The following is a 22,876-nucleotide window of genomic DNA, read 5'->3' on the forward strand; positions in this document are numbered from 1 at the left end:
GCCGAAATAACGCAACGCCGAAATAACGCAACGCCGAAATAACGCAACGCCGAAATAACGCAACGCCGAAATAACGCAACGCCGAAATAACGCAACGCCGAAATAACGCAACGCCGAAATAACGCAACGCCGAAATAACGCAACGCCGAAATAACGCAACGCCGAAATAACGCAACGCCGAAATAACGCAACGCCGAAATAACGCAACGCCGAAATAACGCAACGCCGAAATAACGCAACGCCGAAATAACGCAACGCCGAAATAACGCAACGCCGAAATAACGCAACGCCGAAATAACGCAACGCCGAAATAACGCAACGCCGAAATAACGCAACGCCGAAATAACGCAACGCCGAAATAACGCAACGCCGAAATAACGCAACGCCGAAATAACGCAACGCCGAAATAACGCAACGCCGAAATAACGCAACGCCGAAATAACACAACGCCGAGGTTTGATTGTGGTATTTCGTTAAGGTACATTTAAGTAACACACACAAAGTAATTTAGTTGTTGTTTCTGCGTTGTGGTACACAGCAGTTTTCTAGCTGTCGGCGTTGTGGTCAATTTTGACATTCGGCGTTATGGTATTTCAGCGTTTTGGTAACGACCCGGATAGTGTTTATAAATTCCATTACACAGTTGCGAGTTTGCAAGTTCAAGCAGGCCTCATCGAAGGAAGGCTTTTTGATTCCAGGGGGCCGGGCCCCCTGCACTTCCCCCTCCCCCTGGGGTTCTGTGCTCATGTTGAAATCTAAACAGCATGAACATGTTTGCATGAATGCAACTGAAGTCAAAGCTGACAGGAAGCAGGTAAGTTACGAGATAGGACATCACCTGCATTCATATCATTAACCAGCACTCATTGTCATCTGGCCTGGATGTCACAAATGTTTTCCCAGAAGTTTTCCCTCAAAAATTAGTAAAACGAATAGCTCATTGCAGAACGTGCAAGAACTTTCTCAAACTGCATTAAAAATATTGACATATTTTTAGCTTTCCATTATTTATAATTTTCAGTAGCATTTTTTAATTATTTAGTATATATAACTTTAAAGAGCGAGGCAGTACTGCATATTCCTCATAATCCATTGCTAAATAATCGTTGGTAAATAATTTTCATTTCTTATTATTTGTGATTTGTCACATCATGGATCAAAATATGTTCAGTCACCTTGTCACTTTTCTTTTGTATGAGGCTTGCTAGATGGGAGTCATCAAATGCCAGACAGAAACACTTGTGTTAACCAAATTTATTTACAGTTACCTTAGAATGTCACGGGAACTCTTTGTTGGGAAAGTGGAAATTTCTAAGAGACTGTCCACGCCTTAAGTCTGTCGGCAATGAGTTTCAGTGAGATTCTACACTAGGATTGCTTGTCACCACTAATCGTATCATGCTGTGGTGTCACCCAAGCATAGTCTTTTTAGTATTAGTAGTTCATACATCAAAGAACTAGGTTGCTGAACATTCACGCAACCAGGAACCATATTGTCTTATCTGCATCCACCAATCGGAGTTCAATTTGTGGGCTACATCAATTGTAGAATTTTGATTTTATTTACATTATTTAATATTTTATTTCTGTCTTAAGCCACAGGTGTAACTTAGCTACCACAGAGGAGTTGCATATTATTGTATTTTTCATCACATAAGACAAGAATGTCAAGCAGTTTTGAAGAGCTTATGGCTGACAGTTCTCTTATGTAACAGTATTTGTCACTTTTGTGTGGAGTCCATACACTCAGCAGCACATGCTACTGTTGCATGGAGTCTGAACATGTATAAAAGGAAATTAGAATTGGAAATGCTACTTTTAGTGTGACAAGACTAAACTTGTTTTTTATCCTCGCATCTACACTCTCACTTACCCTCGCCACCAGCAGTGTGTGTGTGTTCTGTATCTACTACACATTTCTTTATGATATGGTCTCTCTTTCTGTGCTGCAAAATTTAAAATCAAGTTCGTTAAAACTCATCTCCCCCGTTTTGTTATAACTGCTGATTGACTTGTTCCAGGCATGACCATACACTACTAGACTATCACATCAGACCACCTTGGCTAGCTCAAAACTTTGTCTAAAGTAGACATACATAAACACTGGCAAAAAATGATTTGGGTGCCAAAAATTATAAAAGTTTTCGAAAAATGTTTCTATTGTCGATTAGTGTATTGGAATGTCTGTGACACCAAACTGATTTAACTTATTTTTGTTGATACTTGAAGAAAATTCACAGTCCTTGTGGCAGCCATCTTGTGACAACAAAACACAGTACAGGTAGAACATAAAACCTTTTTCACATTGCCTCTTCTTTGTCTCTGAAAGCAAACACACGTCGACTGTTCGCAGGTACGGAAAGGATAACTCCTAAATTGACAGTTTGTAACTAAGCCCCATGGTTACACACGAACTCACGGTATGAAGCCACAGAATTACGACCTCTTAACAACGCAGTGATCACGCGAGCCTTATTTTGGGCGATGACTGGTCGAAAATTCTAGTTTGAAAGTTCCAAACACGAAAAACGTGTTTATTATATATGGTATCGCCCGGACCGTAGCCACGAAATGATCTCTTCAACTACATAACTTTATAATTAGTGAGCCACTGCCCAGCACGCCGCCTTTTGGTACCTCGTCCAGACAATGACTGATGAAACACAGCACATCACAAAACACTGAGAAAATGTAAGTTAGCTGGGGACTTCCCCTAAATACTGCTTTAGTATAGGCTACAACCTTTGCTCTTACAAATATAATGAAGTAACTATAGCTGTGCCGATCCGTATTGGCAGGTACCGATATTGCCGATATTTTGGTGTATCGGATCGTATTCAGGATACACCAAAACGAGAAAAAAATTGCAAATACTGTATGTTTTGCCCAGATATTGTTATTGTTGAATTGTTTTACTTAATTATTTCGAGGATTTGTAATAAACTTTACTATAATTATTGCACGAATAGGTATGTAATATTTATTTAAAATTAGGTTTCATAATTAACTTTGCAACACTGTATAAGTTTCCCCAAATTATGTTTCCTTTTTCTTGTCATGTTAATCGTGCGACATAAAATGGCGATGTCTCGCAGTCCGTACACAAAGACCGGGTGCGGTAATAAAAACCATAAATATACATCTACGATAACGTGTGTACAAAATACAAAATGCTTTGGCAGTTTTCTTAAAACATATGTCTGTTTAGCTAGCTTATCCCCAAAAATAAATTTTCACCAAAGCCAACTAATACACAGTTTTATTTCTGTTTACGTTACATACAACAGGTCGGCCGGCAATAGTTTGAGAAGTTAGCGAGAGATAGCTCTCCTGTCGTTACATTAGGTAGTTTGTACATTTCTAGGCAGATGGCTCTCAAAGCGTAATCGATTGACCAAATTTAGATTTTCTTTTAGTGTACCGCTTGAATACAATACAAAACTGCTCAACATTATTATTTATTGTGATGCCTGTAACTTTATGAGATACTTAAGCTTTACTATCCAAATATAAACAAATGCAGTAATAAATGCATCCTTGAATTTTTTTTACTATATTTTTTTTTGTTTCTGTTATGCTAAAAGTCGGCAATTAACAAACGTGCTTGTTATTTTCCTGTATGAGTGATGTTGAGTCAGTACATTTTAATGGCTAAATAAAAAAAAAATATTCGTGAGAATACCGTGTCGTTCATTTGGAAATACTTTACAGTTTTAGACGATAATTCCAAAGCTAAATGGTACAATTTGTGGTGTTATAAGATCAAGAGATAAGTTTTAAGCATTCTGTGTAAAATTGCATATTGTAAAAATATATATATATATATTCAGACATTAAACACACAACAAATTTGCAACTCCTGTTATATTTTACATTTTTCTTTATTTTGATACAGGTGTAAGTATAAATTGAAGGTTGGAGGTATGTACGTAAATCATTTTTATATCAATAAAAATTTTAGCTATTGAAACATTCACAAAAATGTAAAAATAAGTATACATAAATATTAAAATTATTTTATATTGTATCGGTCCGGGATTGGCCGATATTAAAAATTAATATCAGTAGATCGGTGTATCAGCAAAATTTGTAGATCGGCACAGCTCTAGAAGTAACCCCCCTTTGAGGGCTTCCCCTCATTTGGTCACATGGTCTGTCTTTCTTCCACAACTTCCATCTCTTTAATTTCACACAGAATTCAGGAATTCCCATCAGATATTCCCAGGATCTTGGCTAACATCTATCACTCTATTGCAAAGGATGTGATAAATAAGTCTTTTGGCTCTGCTGTGTAGCCACACATCTTTCTTTCTCTCTATATACAAAATGCACTGTCTTAAAACCACTTTAAAACACACGTAAAATAATAATAATAATTATTATTATTATTATTATTATTATTATTATTATAAAAGAACATTTAAATGCAATGAATTACTGAAATTCACACTCTCATAATAATCGAGCCAGCAAAGTGAAAACCAATAAATTATAGTTAAAAGGCTTTTCTAAATAAAATTCTTAAATATTTAAATTAATTACAAGAATATTACAAATAATAAAACATAAGTATGAAAAACTAGGTCAATATGACCTTGAAGCCATATAATCAGCTTATCTTCTGCATTTACTGAAAAAAAAATTTTTTTTTTTAATTTCTTGTAAAAACTGGGGACAGGGTCTTGCAACTTATCATTACCCCCCAACTTTTCAATTAAATGAACACAATATTTAATTGAAAAATTCTAGAAACAATAGTGTAACTTCATCAATAAGTGTTAAAAAGAACATTCACCATGTAGTTTCATAATTTCAAATCTGTCACATATCCATTTTTACTGAAACATTATAATTCTCAATATTTGTAAAATGTTAATTCAAGAGTTCTGCACAAACATAAAGAAGTAATTAAGCAGTGAAAAGAAGACATCATAACAATATTATTTCAATAAATCTTATCTTACTCAATGAAAAAAGTACCAAAATGTTTACTTTCTCTTATTCATATCAAAAATTAAGTCACATTATTATTATGATGCTATTATTTCATGAAAACTTTATTTACAATACTAAACAACTTGGTGTCAGGCAATGGTTAGCAAGAAAATGTTTATCCATCCCTTATCCCTGATGAGTGGATTTACATCTGCAGTATTACAATGTGAGAATTTTAATTCATGAATACCAAAAGTCTTAAACAGGTGACTTTCAAAGTCATAAATACGATCAATGACAAAACATACTTGACTCATTGGACACTCTTGGTCACCATGACTACAAAGAAACATTTGGCACTTTTGCCCTCAAAAGACGATGAATACACCCTGGCTTGCTTTTGGCCAGAAAACGAAGAAATACATTAATACACAACTCACCATACTTGTAGACAAATGCGTGCATCTTGGTCAGTCTATGAATACCTCAACATTACTGAACAGCACACAAAACCACTCAACAAGATATATAACAATAAATACATGAAAAAACTTTATTACCATCATTGCACAAATTTAAAAAAATAATTAATAACCATATTTATTATTTAAAATTGTTCTGTAGCTTTCAAATTCAGTTAATTATATCTGCGAAGCAACCATTAGTGTTGGCAAATCCTTCTCTGCTACAAAATGAAATACATTCATGTTTACTTTGACTACTTCAAGATTGTACTCTACACTTCAAGCAGTAACTACACTTCAAGCAGTAACATCATTACATCATTACTGAGGGAGAGTGTCACAGGGGGGAAAAAGAAGAATGGACTTGTGCCATACAAAACATTAAATATTAAAACCCTTGCCTCTCAGCTGCCTCGAAAAAAACACCCTTGAACACCTGCTCATCTGGCAGAATTCAAACCATTTCTCATAATCTTATTCTACATGCAACATATCTACTCATGTAATACCAAGAAACAACACGTTGTTTGTGTTAAATAGCAGATAACATTTAGCAGATAACAATGTCAACTTTATTCTTGAAAACTAGTTATTCTTTGAAAAATGATTCTGTAGACAATCTTTTGTTAATTGGGTAAACATATTTAATTTTTTACTGTCAGAAAAATATTAGTAAAGCAACTTATTTTTTACTTTTTTATAACAAATATCAAAACTTCTCATATTAATTAATATTTCATGAAACTTCTAATATTACAGTAGTATTCCTTAAAATTTATAATTTGTGAACCACTCAGCTGATTATATAATGAAAATATTAATTTCTTTTTGTTCTCTTTTACTCATAATACACAAACTATGACTACAAAACATAAATTCCCAATAAATCAACAACTCTTATACTTGTCTTGCATTAATTGCTAAATATAACATTTAAAAAAAATAGACTATATCATACTATCTATATATATACAATATATAATGTGTGTATATATATGTGTGTGAATAAATATATATATATATATATTAGGGATGGGAAAGTCGATCCGTCGATTCTTCGATACCCCGATTTTTTGATACATAATCGATAATCGAGGATCGGCGAAAATCACCGATTATTAAAATTCTGCAGGATGTAGACGTAAAGTGCTGCCTAGCAGCGGTTCATCGCTGTCGTTGCAGTAATTTTAGTCAGTTTTACAACTAAATAAATAACCATAAACGATATAATAAATAATAAATGAAATATAACATAGCTTACCACAGCTCAGTTGCCACAATCCCGTAAGCGGGAACGGAGGTTGGCGATTTCGTACTGTGCATTTAGGGTTATTTATTTATTAACGCAGTGTTATCGTATAAAGAAATTGTAGCCCAACTTTTACTTGCTGAATACACCCACATTGGTAGCCATGTGCACAAAATTTCAAGATTCTACTGAGAAGTGTGCCACGTTTTCTACGTTTCTAGTATATTTATTCACTTGCGTTGTTGCATATTTATTTTCGTCAATGATTTTTTTTGTTAACCAGCATTTGTCTATACATGAACTTTCACAGGTTTGCCAACTTCCGGTACAGATCTTATTCTCAATTACTTAACGATAAAATGCAAGAATAATGTGGCCATAGCCCGTAACATTTTACGAGTTACGTATTTTCCGTAATTTATTTAATAACAGTAAACATTAAATCACCAGTTAATTACGCAACTTAAACATAAAATTTCAATGGACGTTTTTGAAACACGTTTTCATTCCAGTAAGTTACCAGTACGGCAACTGTAGAAATTTTCTTACATGCTTTTGTTTCCAGTGATGCTTCTTTGTTTGAATGTTGGGTAATGTTAGCGCAATACGAATAGTAAAATAACATTTTTATTTACGTGATGTCTAGTGAAGTGTGGAAATACTTTGTCATCGACCGACAAAATTCTGGCTACGCAATATGTCAAATCTGTAAATGTACAATCTCACGTGGCGGTAAATCTAAAACTACAACAAACATGAAAAAACATCTCGAAAACAAGCATGGGAGTTACGTTCATGAGACGAAGAAACAAAGGCTACATTCATCGGAATTGAGCGAGATTGAAGAAAATGAAATAGATGATAGTTCAGCACAAAATTGTTCTTCAGAGACAACCTTGCCATTGTCATCAAATTCAGATGTTAGGCCTACTGCTACTGATTCATCGAGAGGCAGCGGTTCAGTGTCCCCGAGGCATGCTGAGAAAGTTGGCCAAACGAATATTTCATCAAGAACACCAAACCAGTATAGGCTAACTCCTAAAAGTCAATACCAGCCTACATTACAATCATTTATTGATAAAACTGCACAATTCAAGTCCACTGATCCTCGTGCAAAATCAATAACTCAGCACATAGGTAGAATGATGTGCTTAGACAATCGTCCTTTTAGCATGGTTGAAGACAGAGGATTCACAGAATTTGTCAAATTCCTTGAGCCTAGGTATGTTTTGCCCAGCAGAAAACATTTTTCAAATACTGTTGTACCACACATGTACCAAGAATGTAGGGAAAATGTGAACAAAAAGTTGGACGAAGCTGAACATGTGAGTCTTACAACAGATATGTGGACTTCAACAGCCAATGACGATTCTCTTGGTCTAACTGTGCATTTTGTTGATTCCAATTTTGTCTTGCAACACCTCAACATTGGGGTTATTCCCTTTCCTGAATTATCTCACACAGGGAACAATTTGTGCAATTTTATCACAGAAACACTTGAAGAATGGAAGCTGCAATCTAAAGTTGTTGCCATTGTAAGAGACAATGCCAGGAACATAACTGCTGGCCTAGAATCATCCGAATATGAACATCTGCCATGCCTAGCACATACCCTGCAGCTTGTTGTAAAGGAAGGGCTACTGAACAACAAGAATGTAAATAATCTGATTGCCAACGGTCGTCGCATAGTTGGCCATTTCAAACATTCTTGTAAGGCGACAAAAGAGTTAAAGAAGGCTCAAGCCACGCTGAAAATGAAAAAACATAAACTTATCCAGGATGAACCAACGCGTTGGAATTCATCTCTCCATATGCTACAGCGCTTACTTGAGCAAAAACAGTCTGTTTCTTTAGCATCAGCAACTCTGCAGTTACCTGTGACTTTTTCATCAGCAGAATGGAACCTGATGACAAATGTAGTAAACCTTTTAAGTATTTTCAACCATGCAACATTGGCTGTAAGTACTCAGTGTGTGACAGCCTCAGAAGTCATACCTATAATCAACAGTTCTACTGAAGAGCTAAGGAAACCAGCACCTACTGGATCAGGTGTACAGGGCATCAAAAATGATATGCTTGCTGCCATAACTTTGAAGTATTCTGATGTTGAAGAGAATATGTTGTACGCAGTTGCAACATTACTGGACCCACGATTTAAACACCATGTTTTTGTGCAGGACGGTAATGTCACAAAAGCGAAAGTTTTTTTGATTGAAGAAGCAAGAAAAACTATCTGTTTGAAACAACCTGAAACTGAGGTAAGTTAGGTGCTAATTTCCTTGTAATTCATTAAGTGTATTCTTATTTGTCTACTTCTGCTGTTTTAAGTTGACACATTTGTTTGTTCATTTTTAATTTTTAATTTTGAAAATTTTGTTGCTTTTCTCTCAGTCTGTGCCGCAAACATCCAGCCAAGCAATGGAAAGCCATGGTATGTGGACATTTTACTCAAACATAATGAAGACTGCCCCAAGTGTAAGCCACATCGCATCAGTTGAAGATGAGATTAATGTTTACTTGGAAGAACCTATTCAAAATTCAAGTACCAACGTTTTCCAGTATTGGAAAGAAAATACCAAGTACCCATGTTTAAAAAAACTGTCAAAGAAATTTCTTTGCATTCCACCTTCAACTGTACATTCCGAGCGATTATTCAGCACTGCAGGACTGATTGTTGATCAGAAACGGAACCGTTTAGATCCTGAACGAGTCAAAATGTTGGTTTTTTTAAATAAGAATTTGTGATCTAATAAGAATTTAGGATCTAATAAGACTTTGTGATCTAATAAGATGCTTTGCCAGTTTTCATTTATTATTTTAAGAACTTTCAATTTTATTTTGTCAAAAGTGTTGTTTTTATGATATTTCACTATGTTGTCATTTATTTCAAAGGTATAAAGATTGAATTTGGTAGTTTCTGGTTTTTTACAATATTTTTAATAATCACAACTTTTTGTGGCTATTTAAAGTTTGATTGATAAATGTTAATGATTGTACATTTAGTAATTAATATACTATTTATTAAATTGTATTCCAATGAAATTGTTAGTATTTTGATGACTTTACGACAATTCACTTTTTATTAGTACTACTGACCTATTACTAAATTACGTATTCTCTTTTCAAAATTACATATTCAACTGGATTAAACATAATCCACATAAAAAATAATGCTTGCCCTACACATTACACATTACAGAATAGTAATTTCAATTTCTTTATTTCAAGTAATGTAAAGTTTTGTTTTATGTGTTAAATTTAATAGTATTTATTTATTATTTTGAAAAATGCTTTTTTAGTGTATTCAATAAGTATGTTTACTGATTCCATTGTAACTTATACTTCAATCCCGAAAATGAGAATCTATAACTTAACCTAATTGATTGGAATCGATGATCGCAACAAGACTCGATAATCGGTATCGAATCGAAAATTTTGAAAATTTCCCATCCCTAATATATATATATATATATATATATATATATGTACTACAGCAAGTATTGCAATGAATTCCTAATAGTGATAGTAAAAAAAAAGGATGGTCGAGTAGAGAGGTACTTTTAAGACTCAAAATTCATAATTTGCCGATAATTGTGATTAAAAGGTTCTCTATGAAGAATTTATACCTATGAACATGTTCTTATAGCACTCAGCTAACAAAATACTGCTGAGAATTTTAAGTGTTTTATGTTAATATTATTTTAATGTGTAAACTGTTTTCATCCCTAGCAGCTGCTGGAGTAATTGTAGTTTTGCCCGTATGGATTGCTGTATTATTTATATCAATGCTGTCTTTTCGTAAAAATTTTCTGTCATAGTACAGCTACTAAATTATGTTCAGGAAATACACTTTTATCCCAGAAGTAACATATTTTCAGGAATACTTTCCCTGTTCCACACTGGAGCACACCTCACGTGGTTGGAGATTGCGTAAAGTAAACGAGCATCTTACTCCCACATGTGACGATGTCAGCAGGTCAGTCTGCTGGACTGCGACATGCTACGTTGAACACACTTGTCAGGGTGGCCATTCACCGGGAAAACCGGGATTTATCAGGGAAATCACGTTGATCGGGAATTATCAGGGAAATGTCAGGGAATTTTTTTAATAACCGGGAAATTTTTGTGTCATGTATATTTCCGCAGAGCTGCCAACCATCACGGATTTTGCGTAATTATTACGGATTTAACACAATATTACGGAATTACGGAACATCGCTGGTTTATTACGGAAACGAGGCTTTGTGCTGCTGGGTAACGGAAAAAAATTCCGTTTCTGATGTGCGTGTTTCGTGAACGCAGTTCGAATACATCACGTGGTTGCGCAGATAACGGAACTGATAAATGTGCGCATGTACTGTCGAAATAAGTAGATTAATTGTTGTGTTTTGTAATAGAAATGGTACGGTATTACGTCCGTTGTACGATACAACTAGTACATATTGTCGGTCTTTTCGTTTGTTAGCTACTTACACCACGATAGTTTTTGTACGGTACTTTGGCTAACCTGTCTTGTGTTATTTACTTTCTTGAAAGCCATTTTTTTCATCAAAGTGTTTTTGTCGTGTGTACAGACGTGAAACCTTTTTATGTTGTTCGATAGTGTTGTGTTCTTCAGTGCCGGTTGTAGAAATGAAGCGTGTGACAGAACAATGTGTATCTGGGGCAAAAAAAAAAGAACGTTATTCTTCAGAACATTTGACCAAACTATATAAAAGAATGGCCATGCTTGTCATCTTCAAATGTTTTGGAACGCCACGCTTTTTGTAATGTATGCACGTGTGACTTTTCGATTGCGCATGGTGGAAGGGATGACTGAGGACGGCATATTGAATCAAAGAAACATGCAGAACATTTTAAAGCCGTGACGAGCAATAAATCTATATCGTCGTTTTTCGCTACATCTGAAGAAACGAAAGTAACAAACGCAGAGTTATTGTTTACAAGTTTTTTGGTAGAACACAATTTACCGATAACAGTAGCCGATCATTCGGGTAATTTGTATAGAGCTATGTTTCCGGACTCAAAAATTGCACAGAAATACAGCTGTGCGAGAGCAAAAACATCTGCCTTAGTGGAGTATATGGCTGGTGAAACTAAATTGAAACTGTTGAATCTTTAGTAAGTGGACCATTTGCTTTAGCTACAGATGGGAGTACTGATTGTAATGCAGTGAAGATTTATCTATTAGTTGTTTCATTTTTAAATCAAACACAAGGTAAAATTTGCACTGTACTGTTATCCCTTGTTGAGAGTACTAAGACTAAGAACATTTCACAACTAGAAATGTTACACTTCAAAATGAATTAAAGAACAGTTATCAAAAGTTGTGTGAAAAAATGTTTGAGCGCTCGCCACTGAAATACCCCATTACATAAAACAAAACACAGACTGCAGGTCATTGAACGGGACGCTATAATGTAAAGTGACATATTTAAAATGTATTTGTTATTTAACGAACTTCCGTATGTATATAATGAAGAAAATACAGTAGGGTGCTAAAATATGAGTAATCTCTTTCTATAATATTATATTTTTTCATCAAAAGTATGTTTTTTTGTAATTGTAAATATCAGGGAAATTTTGAATTTTTAATCAGGGAAATCAGGGAAAAATCAGGGAATATTTTTGGTGACTGTGAGTGGCCACCATGCTTGTGTAGAAACATTGAGCTAAAATAAACTAGCAGTTTTCCAGCCGACATAAAAGTTATATGCGACTGTTAAATATGCTTTAGGCTATGGCGTCACTAGGACTTCTGAGGGTGACGGGCATAAGAATTCAAATAAATAAACATGATGCTTTAAAGCTGACGTTGTCCGGGTTTTGCGCCATAAGCCTGGTTGTACTAAACTCCCTTCCTTGACCTTCACCTGTTCCTTCGAGGCATGGAATTACCAAAGTATGTAGTGTGTTTTCAAACAGTGCGCCACGAACTACCGGAAGACTGTGTTTTGAGCTCAGTGGCGCCATAGTGGATCTTTGCGAAAATATACTTTATTTATGTAGCTAAAATATTATTGGTTACATTTCATGTGCTAACCGTATTTGTGTAAATAAAATGTCTACAAATGTGATCAGATTATCCGGTGATCCGGATCAAGGGCTGGATAAACAAAGTTTTACTGTATATCAGTATTAAACAAATAAAATTTTAAAACCATTTATAAAAAACCTAGTTCTATTCTACTAACAATGGCAGAACAGAAATTTATTTTTCATGAAATGTATTTAAAAGTTTGCAATGTCGCTCTCGTGAGTAATATATTAACGTGGAAGGCTCATTAAAGGGTTTTGTATCTGGAGGAAAAAATACCGTAAAATTTAGCAGACAGGGAGAATATTTTTCTGTAAGTTAAATGTATTGTCCTCTTCCTCCTTTCATTTTATACAAATATAGACTCATTACTTAAATTTGTTTGACAACTACATATCCGGTTCTATCTTATTTGAACTGTGTTGATCATTCAACTTACAGCACCTGCATTTCTACTTTCTGTTGAAGTTTTTCAGTTACTAAATGTTGGTAAGAAGGTACTTGCATACCTTTGTAGTTGTAGGATGCATGCATCCTGGTAGTATTGATTAAAATGTTTGCAAAGATGGTATAAGTTTTAAAACTGTTTCTTGAAATAAAAACTATGGGAACAAGTCGATCATCTTCAGTATCACTGTCCGCTTTACTGTCCTCTTTAATATTATCTGCCACTTGTTTTAGATTTGAGTAAAAATTGTAATACTCAGTGTGAATCAGAGTAAGACAATTTAGTAGATCCTTCTTTTTGATGGTGTTGTTGGGCATTGGACCATGTTAACATTTTTGTTAGCACCGGTATTGTTTTCTTGCCCTTCTTCAAACACCCGAAAGTTTTCATAGTCAAATCAAATAAGTTTTCTCCCACTTGATCCACTTCATTTAAAGCTTGTTCGCCTTTCTGCCCTCTGTGTCGGTAGTCCTACGTGTTAGAAGTTCTTGAACAAGTATTGAAAAGGACTTGAAGACCTCATGACACATTTCGTGAACTTAGAGAGGTTTTTTGCCTCATGCAGTTTTGATAAACTGAAACCAGTCTCAGGGTACCATGATGGGTATTCCTGCATGGGGGTTTCCCCTTCACCCTTTCATTTTGGCAATGATCTACATGGCCTACGTAGTGCATCTGTCTCTGCAACATAAACTTTTGATCGACACAATCAGAATTGTTTTGCTTGTTGACAAACAATGAAAACATGCAAGCCATGTTAATATTTCTATTTTTTTATCTGCATGTATCTAAGTAAGTTATCTCTTGGGTCACACTTTTGGGCAGACTATTTTTAATTTTTTTTTTTAATCCACACACAGCCTCTGTTTCCAATTTATTCATGACTCATGTAGCATTGAGTGGTGCTTCCATTTGTAATGCAGTCTCAGAATGTTAGGTTATAAGTCAAAAGAAGGTATTTGAAGAAAGAAGCATTGGCTGTCAGTGAAGGAGTGTTGAATTCTTGATGTCAGACTAAAGGTAGAATTCATAATTGCAGACTTTTTGGGCAAACTAGCACTTCTTCATACACTATTACTTATTATTTAAGCCGTACTTACTATACGCTTAATGAATTCTTTATGTTGAAATGAGAACTTCTTGATAAAATGATGGTTGAAGAAGCACTAAGTCCCATTTCGTACTTGATGTTGTAATTATGTAAGTAGCTTTACTGAATGCCATTGTTAATCCTGCCATGTGTGGAACATTATTTCCAGCATTTTTGATTATTATTCTATTTTCTGTAAGCATCTCAGTGTTTACATACAGACCTCTCAGGTTCGTCAGTTGTTGCTGCACATCACCTCATTGAGCGAGACATGAGGCTACAATGGCATATATGTAGTAGCGATAACCTCTTGTGTTTATGGGCCTCCAACAAACGCAAGAAGTTTTAAACCAATGTAAACACTTATTGAACAGTATCTATATCATGTATAATGTAATAAAATAAAATACTGTCTGTAATACACTTTAATATCTTGTAACTTCCCCACTACACAATGTGTTGAGTAGTGCAGTCAGTAGCAGGTCGAACTTGTATAGTGAGGATACTCGTGAGGCGTGAGTTCTAATTACATACAAATATTTGTCTGAATTCTTTTTGTATATACTTTCATTTAAATTGCTAATATGATCTTTCAATGTGTATTTGAAATCTAATAAAATATTAATAAAATCCGTTAAAATCTAAATGGTAGTGATGTTTGAATTTAATGAATAGAGCTGTACATTATTGAAAGCATTTTTTAAATACCCTTTGGCAAGAAAATTTTATTGGTCATTTATTGAGCAAAGTGTGTTGATGCTTTAAGAGAATCTGCATTAATAAATAATTACTTACGTAAATAATTATTTGGCTAGGCTCACACAGTTTATAGTATTACTTTGTATTTGTTAACATAGTTCTCAAACTATTTATTATTTGTTCATTTTGTATTTATATATTTTTTGCTGTGTTAAACAAAATTGGCTTGGCAAAATTATATTTGCTGGATTTATTTACTTTTTTGTTAATGAGTCTTTTTTAATAAATAATATGGTTTTCTCCATTTTGTAATAATTATTTTAAAAATTATGATAAATATTTTCTAAACTATCTAAAGTATACCAAAATCATTTTAAAGTTATACACCAATCTAGCCAGTGGCAGGGAACTCACATGCTGAAACACAAACATCTGCCCGTTCGTCTGCCGGTAACTGCAATTGGAATCATAGTGGAATCATGGCTTCCAAGTGAGAGCATAATGCATCATGTTCAAGTATATGAGACAAAACTAGAAGTATTAATGCATGCAGAATGTCATGAAAGCCACACTTATGTAGGTCTAATTTTAGTTTTAAGCAAGTTAACGGTGTGCACAATCGTACGAAGTAAGGACTCTTATCAAATGTTTATATGTCTGATGCTTTTCGTTGTACTAGCGGGAATATATTTGACATTAGATACCGGAACAGAAATGAACAGATGATTCACATGGAAAAGGTTGTTAAATGAATGGTAGAATGGAAAAAAAAAACACGGGCCTGACACTTCAATTTTTGAAAAATTAAAATGTAAATATCAGGACAGTAATATCGGTTTCACTGCCAGTAAAGGATTGTTTAAACATTCGTGGAAAGGTATGCGATGTGAGTTCAATGTCATGCCCGGGCGGACAAGTCAACCAGCCGGCTGACAATAACTATCTCCCGTTAACACGGTTTCATATTTGTCATACAAATTATTTGATGGTAGGCTTTAAACATAAATTGTGTGACATATTTATCGTTGAGTGTTATTCTACGCATTTATATTACATAAAGAATATTTCCCTACATATCTTGGAAAACATTAATTAAATTAGCCATGCTATTTATAGAGACAGCTGCTTCAGAATATGCGAGTTTGGATAGCACAAACATATTTAGAAATGCATTAGTCTTGCAAAGTGAGGGATTGGTGTAGTCACTTCAAAAGCTAAACACAATATCTATGGCATCTGTAATTTTGGGTTATATTTTCATGCAATTGCCAGTTTCCAGATTCCATCACCACCTTAGCTATAATATAAAAAGATTAATGTATAAGTCAACTACTTGACTTCGTGGAGAAGAACTTATATAGAAGAATAAGCACTGCTTTATTGACTGAATTCTTGACAAATAAGTAACTTGTTTTGCAACTGTGAATCTTTGGAAAACCAGCATTACTTATTTTGTGGCTATGAATTCATAATGAGACCTACTTGAAAAATAAGTACTTGATAAAGTATGACCTCAAGGTTGGCAACCAAGCAATACTTGTTTTGAGGGGTTATGACGAATGTGAATTCCACCCTCAGACTCACGGTTGGGTCTTGGTTCTCGTTGGTATTGTCGATATCCTCTACTGTGTAACCTAAATCAGCCATTTTCTTGTGTTTGTTATGCTTCAGAATAAATTTGTTTCTTTCATTTAGATCATTGGTTTGCTCGATTTTTAATGTCATAGTCACATGTCTTGCATGTATCAACTTTTAACATTTTTCAAAATAAATTGTATGATCCAACATTTTGATGTTTTGCCTTAAATTTGCTATATGTCATTATTATGTTAAAATGGCTCCTTTGGTATTTCTTTTGAGTCTCTTCTTGAGTAATAACTTTCATTTTTTGGATACCTACCTCTCTTTTTGCTCAACATAGCCTTTTGCTTTTCGATCTTCCTGTTTGTTGGCTCGTGTCTACCTCGTTAATCCTCAAGAGAAACAAATTAAACAGAAAAATGTTCTAAGTTTTTCCACCAAAAAATCAACTTAGGACATTTTTAGTCCATAAACAGAGTGGAACCTTTTTTTGGTCCATAAACGGAGTGGAGCCCTTTTTTGGTCCATAAACGGAGTGGAGCCCTTTTTTGGTCCATAAACGGAGTGGAGTCCTTTTTTGGTCCATAAACGGAGTGGAGCCCTTTTTTGGTCCATAAACGGAGTGGAGCCTTTTTTTGGTCCATAAACGGAGTGGAGCCTTTTTTTGGTCCATAAACGGAGTGGAGCCTTTTTTTGGTCCATAAACGGAGTGGAGCCTTTTTTGGTCCATAAACGGAGTGGAGCCTTTTTTTGGTCCATAAACGGAGTGGAGCCTTTTTTTGGTCCATAAACGGAGTGGAGCCTTTTTTTGGTCCATAAACGGAGAGGAGCCTTTTTTTGGTCCATAAACGGAGAGGAGCCTTTTTTTGGTCCATAAACGGAGAGGAGCCTTTTTTTGGTCCATGAACGGAGAGGAGCCTTTTTTTGGTCCATGAACGGGGTGGAGCCTTTTTTTGGTCCATGAACGGAGTGCAGCCTTGTTGTTTTGGTCCAAAGAACGGAGTGCAGCCTTTTTGTTTTGGTCCAAAGAACGGAGTGCAGCCTTTTTGTTTTGGTCCAAAGAACGGAGTGCAGCCTTTTTGTTTTGGTCCAAAGAACGGAGTGCAGCCTTTTTGTTTTGGTCCAAAGAACGGAGTGCAGCCTTTTTGTTTTGGTCCAAAGAACGGAGTGCAGCCTTTTTGTTTTGGTCCAAAGAACGGAGTGCAGCCTTTTTGTTTTGGTCCAAAGAACGGAGTGCAGCCTTTTTGTTTTGGTCCAAAGAACGGAGTGCAGCCTTTTTGTTTTGGTCCAAAGAACGGAGTGCAGCCTTTTTGTTTTGGTCCAAAGAACGGAGTGCAGCCTTTTTGTTTTGGTCCAAAGAACGGAGTGCAGCCTTTTTGTTTTGGTCCAAAGAACGGAGTGCAGCCTTTTTGTTTTGGTCCAAAGAACGGAGTGCAGCCTTTTTGTTTTGGTCCAAAGAACGGAGTGCAGCCTTTTTGTTTTGGTCCAAAGAACGGAGTGCAGCCTTTTTGTTTTGGTCCAAAGAACGGAGTGCAGCCTTTTTGTTTTGGTCCAAAGAACGGAGTGCAGCCTTTTTGTTTTGGTCCAAAGAACGGAGTGCAGCCTTTTTGTTTTGGTCCAAAGAACGGAGTGCAGCCTTTTTGTTTTGGTCCAAAGAACGGAGTGCAGCCTTTTTGTTTTGGTCCAAAGAACGGAGTGCAGCCTTTTTGTTTTGGTCCAAAGAACGGAGTGCAGCCTTTTTGTTTTGGTCCAAAGAACGGAGTGCAGCCTTTTTGTTTTGGTCCAAAGAACGGAGTGCAGCCTTTTTGTTTTGGTCCAAAGAACGGAGTGCAGCCTTTTTGTTTTGGTCCAAAGAACGGAGTGCAGCCTTTTTGTTTTGGTCCAAAGAACGGAGTGCAGCCTTTTTGTTTTGGTCCAAAGAACGGAGTGCAGCCTTTTTGTTTTGGTCCAAAGAACGGAGTGCAGCCTTTTTGTTTTGGTCCAAAGAACGGAGTGCAGCCTTTTTGTTTTGGTCCAAAGAACGGAGTGCAGCCTTTTTGTTTTGGTCCAAAGAACGGAGTGCAGCCTTTTTGTTTTGGTCCAAAGAACGGAGTGCAGCCTTTTTGTTTTGGTCCAAAGAACGGAGTGCAGCCTTTTTGTTTTGGTCCAAAGAACGGAGTGCAGCCTTTTTGTTTTGGTCCAAAGAACGGAGTGCAGCCTTTTTGTTTTGGTCCAAAGAACGGAGTGCAGCCTTTTTGTTTTGGTCCAAAGAACGGAGTGCAGCCTTTTTGTTTTGGTCCAAAGAACGGAGTGCAGCCTTTTTGTTTTGGTCCAAAGAACGGAGTGCAGCCTTTTTGTTTTGGTCCAAAGAACGGAGTGCAGCCTTTTTGTTTTGGTCCAAAGAACGGAGTGCAGCCTTTTTGTTTTGGTCCAAAGAACGGAGTGCAGCCTTTTTGTTTTGGTCCAAAGAACGGAGTGCAGCCTTTTTGTTTTGGTCCAAAGAACGGAGTGCAGCCTTTTTGTTTTGGTCCAAAGAACGGAGTGCAGCCTTTTTGTTTTGGTCCAAAGAACGGAGTGCAGCCTTTTTGTTTTGGTCCAAAGAACGGAGTGCAGCCTTTTTGTTTTGGTCCAAAGAACGGAGTGCAGCCTTTTTGTTTTGGTCCAAAGAACGGAGTGCAGCCTTTTTGTTTTGGTCCAAAGAACGGAGTGCAGCCTTTTTGTTTTGGTCCAAAGAACGGAGTGCAGCCTTTTTGTTTTGGTCCAAAGAACGGAGTGCAGCCTTTTTGTTTTGGTCCAAAGAACGGAGTGCAGCCTTTTTGTTTTGGTCCAAAGAACGGAGTGCAGCCTTTTTGTTTTGGTCCAAAGAACGGAGTGCAGCCTTTTTGTTTTGGTCCAAAGAACGGAGTGCAGCCTTTTTGTTTTGGTCCAAAGAACGGAGTGCAGCCTTTTTGTTTTGGTCCAAAGAACGGAGTGCAGCCTTTTTGTTTTGGTCCAAAGAACGGAGTGCAGCCTTTTTGTTTTGGTCCAAAGAACGGAGTGCAGCCTTTTTGTTTTGGTCCAAAGAACGGAGTGCAGCCTTTTTGTTTTGGTCCAAAGAACGGAGTGCAGCCTTTTTGTTTTGGTCCAAAGAACGGAGTGCAGCCTTTTTGTTTTGGTCCAAAGAACGGAGTGGAGCCTTTTTGTTTTGGTCCAAAGAACGGAGTGGAGCCTTTTTGTTTTGGTCCAAAGAACGGAGTGGAGCCTTTTTGTTTTGGTCCAAAGAACGGAGTGGAGCCTTTTTGTTTTGGTCCAAAGAACGGAGTGGAGCCTTTTTGTTTTGGTCCAAAGAACGGAGTGGAGCCTTTTTGTTTTGGTCCAAAGAACGGAGTGGAGCCTTTTTGTTTTGGTCCAAAGAACGGAGTGGAGCCTTTTTGTTTTGGTCCAAAGAACGGAGTGGAGCCTTTTTGTTTTGGTCCAAAGAACGGAGTGGAGCCTTTTTGTTTTGGTCCAAAGAACGGAGTGGAGCCTTTTTGTTTTGGTCCAAAGAACGGAGTGGAGCCTTTTTGTTTTGGTCCAAAGAACGGAGTGGAGCCTTTTTGTTTTGGTCCAAAGAACGGAGTGGAGCCTTTTTGTTTTGGTCCAAAGAACGGAGTGGAGCCTTTTTGTTTTGGTCCAAAGAACGGAGTGGAGCCTTTTTGTTTTGGTCCAAAGAACGGAGTGGAGCCTTTTTGTTTTGGTCCAAAGAACGGAGTGGAGCCTTTTTGTTTTGGTCCAAAGAACGGAGTGGAGCCTTTTTGTTTTGGTCCAAAGAACGGAGTGGAGCCTTTTTGTTTTGGTCCAAAGAACGGAGTGGAGCCTTTTTGTTTTGGTCCAAAGAACGGAGTGGAGCCTTTTTGTTTTGGTCCAAAGAACGGAGTGGAGCCTTTTTGTTTTGGTCCAAAGAACGGAGTGGAGCCTTTTTGTTTTGGTCCAAAGAACGGAGTGGAGCCTTTTTGTTTTGGTCCAAAGAACGGAGTGGAGCCTTTTTGTTTTGGTCCAAAGAACGGAGTGGAGCCTTTTTGTTTTGGTCCAAAGAACGGAGTGGAGCCTTTTTGTTTTGGTCCAAAGAACGGAGTGGAGCCTTTTTGTTTTGGTCCAAAGAACGGAGTGGAGCCTTTTTTGTTTTGGTCCAAAGAACGGAGTGGAGCCTTTTTTGTTTTGGTCCAAAGAACGGAGTGGAGCCTTTTTTGTTTTGGCCCAAAGAACGGAGTGGAGCCCTTTTTGTTTTGGCCCAAAGAACGGAGTGGAGCCCTTTTTGTTTTGGCCCAAAGAACGGAGTGGAGCCTTTTTTGTTTTGGCCCAAAGAACGGAGTGGAGCCTTTTTGTTTTGGCCCAAAGAACGGAGTGGAGCCTTTTTGTTTTGGCCCAAAGAACGGAGTGGAGCCTTTTTGTTTTGGCCCAAAGAACGGAGTGGAGCCTTTTTGTTTTGGCCCAAAGAACGGAGTGGAGCCTTTTTGTTTTGGCCCAAAGAACGGAGTGGAGCCTTTTTGTTTTGGCCCAAAGAACGGAGTGGAGCCTTTTTGTTTTGGCCCAAAGAACGGAGTGGAGCCTTTTTGTTTTGGCCCAAAGAACGGAGTGGAGCCTTTTTGTTTTGGCCCAAAGAACGGAGTGGAGCCTTTTTGTTTTGGCCCAAAGAACGGAGTGGAGCCTTTTTGTTTTGGCCCAAAGAACGGAGTGGAGCCTTTTTGTTTTGGCCCAAAGAACGGAGTGGAGCCTTTTTGTTTTGGCCCAAAGAACGGAGTGGAGCCTTTTTGTTTTGGCCCAAAGAACGGAGTGGAGCCTTTTTGTTTTGGCCCAAAGAACGGAGTGGAGCCTTTTTGTTTTGGCCCAAAGAACGGAGTGGAGCCTTTTTGTTTTGGCCCAAAGAACGGAGTGGAGCCTTTTTGTTTTGGCCCAAAGAACGGAGTGGAGCCTTTTTGTTTTGGCCCAAAGAACGGAGTGGAGCCTTTTTGTTTTGGTCCAAAGAACGGAGTGGAGCCTTTTTGTTTTGGTCCAAAGAACGGAGTGGAGCCTTTTTGTTTTGGTCCAAAGAACGGAGTGGAGCCTTTTTGTTTTGGTCCAAAGAACGGAGTGGAGCCTTTTTGTTTTGGTCCAAAGAACGGAGTGGAGCCTTTTTGTTTTGGTCCAAAGAACGGAGGGGAGCCTTTTTGTTTTGGTCCAAAGAACGGAGGGGAACCTTTTTGTTTTGGTCCAAAGAACGGAGGGGAACCTTTTTGTTTTGGTCCAAAGAACGGAGGGGAACCTTTTTGTTTTGGTCCAAAGAACGGAGGGGAACCTTTTTGTTTTGGTCCAAAGAACGGAGGGGAACCTTTTTGTTTTGGTCCAAAGAACGGAGGGGAACCTTTTTGTTTTGGTCCAAAGAACGGAGGGGAACCTTTTTGTTTTGGTCCAAAGAACGGAGGGGAACCTTTTTGTTTTGGTCCAAAGAACGGAGGGGAACCTTTTTGTTTTGGTCCAAAGAACGGAGGGGAACCTTTTTGTTTTGGTCCAAAGAACGGAGGGGAACCTTTTTGTTTTGGTCCAAAAAACGGAGGGGAACCTTTTTGTTTTGGTCCAAAAAACGGAGGGGAACCTTTTTGTTTTGGTCCAAAAAACGGAGGGGAACCTTTTTGTTTTGGTCCAAAAAACGGAGGGGAACCTTTTTGTTTTGGTCCAAAAAACGGAGGGGAACCTTTTTGTTTTGGTCCAAAAAACGGAGGGGAACCTTTTTGTTTTGGTCCAAAAAACGGAGGGGAACCTTTTTGTTTTGGTCCAAAAAACGGAGGGGAACCTTTTTGTTTTGGTCCAAAAAACGGAGGGGAACCTTTTTGTTTTGGTCCAAAAAACGGAGGGGAACCTTTTTGTTTTGGTCCAAAAAACGGAGGGGAACCTTTTTGTTTTGGTCCAAAAAACGGAGGGGAACCTTTTTGTTTTGGTCCAAAAAACGGAGGGGAACCTTTTTGTTTTGGTCCAAAAAACGGAGGGGAACCTTTTTGTTTTGGTCCAAAAAACGGAGGGGAACCTTTTTGTTTTGGTCCAAAAAACGGAGGGGAACCTTTTTGTTTTGGTCCAAAAAACGGAGGGGAACCTTTTTGTTTTGGTCCAAAAAACGGAGGGGAACCTTTTTGTTTTGGTCCAAAAAACGGAGGGGAACCTTTTTGTTTTGGTCCAAAAAACGGAGGGGAACCTTTTTGTTTTGGTCCAAAAAACGGAGGGGAACCTTTTTGTTTTGGTCCAAAAAACGGAGGGGAACCTTTTTGTTTTGGTCCAAAAAACGGAGGGGAACCTTTTTGTTTTGGTCCAAAAAACGGAGGGGAACCTTTTTGTTTTGGTCCAAAAAACGGAGGGGAACCTTTTTGTTTTGGTCCAAAAAACGGAGGGGAACCTTTTTGTTTTG

The 22,876-nt window shown here is 37.3% G+C and overlaps 2 protein-coding genes across 2 annotated transcripts in view; both read left to right on the top strand.

Annotated features, from left to right (window-relative positions):
• The window catches only part of LOC134529211 (syndecan), a 72,402-nt gene that overhangs the window by 44,081 nt on the left and 5,445 nt on the right, over window positions 1–22,876 (top strand). The window lies entirely within an intron of this gene.
• LOC134529210 (zinc finger BED domain-containing protein 4-like) lies at window positions 6,328–9,780 on the top strand. Its single transcript, XM_063363077.1, has 2 exons — window positions 6,328–8,906; window positions 9,040–9,780. The coding sequence occupies exons 1-2, from the start codon at window positions 7,287–7,289 to the stop codon at window positions 9,391–9,393; spliced, it is 1,974 nt and encodes a 657-aa protein (XP_063219147.1). The 5' UTR covers window positions 6,328–7,286; the 3' UTR covers window positions 9,394–9,780.

This window comes from Bacillus rossius, chromosome 2, assembly GCF_032445375.1.
Source record: "Bacillus rossius redtenbacheri isolate Brsri chromosome 2, Brsri_v3, whole genome shotgun sequence".
Classification (NCBI taxonomy): Eukaryota; Metazoa; Arthropoda; class Insecta; order Phasmatodea; family Bacillidae; genus Bacillus; species Bacillus rossius.

Bases quoted from the DNA above. Each gene is read 5' to 3' on its own strand.
- LOC134529210 (XM_063363077.1), top strand. From the start codon at position 7,287: ATGTCTAGTGAAGTGTGGAAATACTTTGTCATCGACCGACAAAATTCT. The intron at 8,907-9,039 runs GTAAGTTAGGTG...CTTTTCTCTCAG, and splicing joins TGAAACAACCTGAAACTGAG to TCTGTGCCGCAAACATCCAG.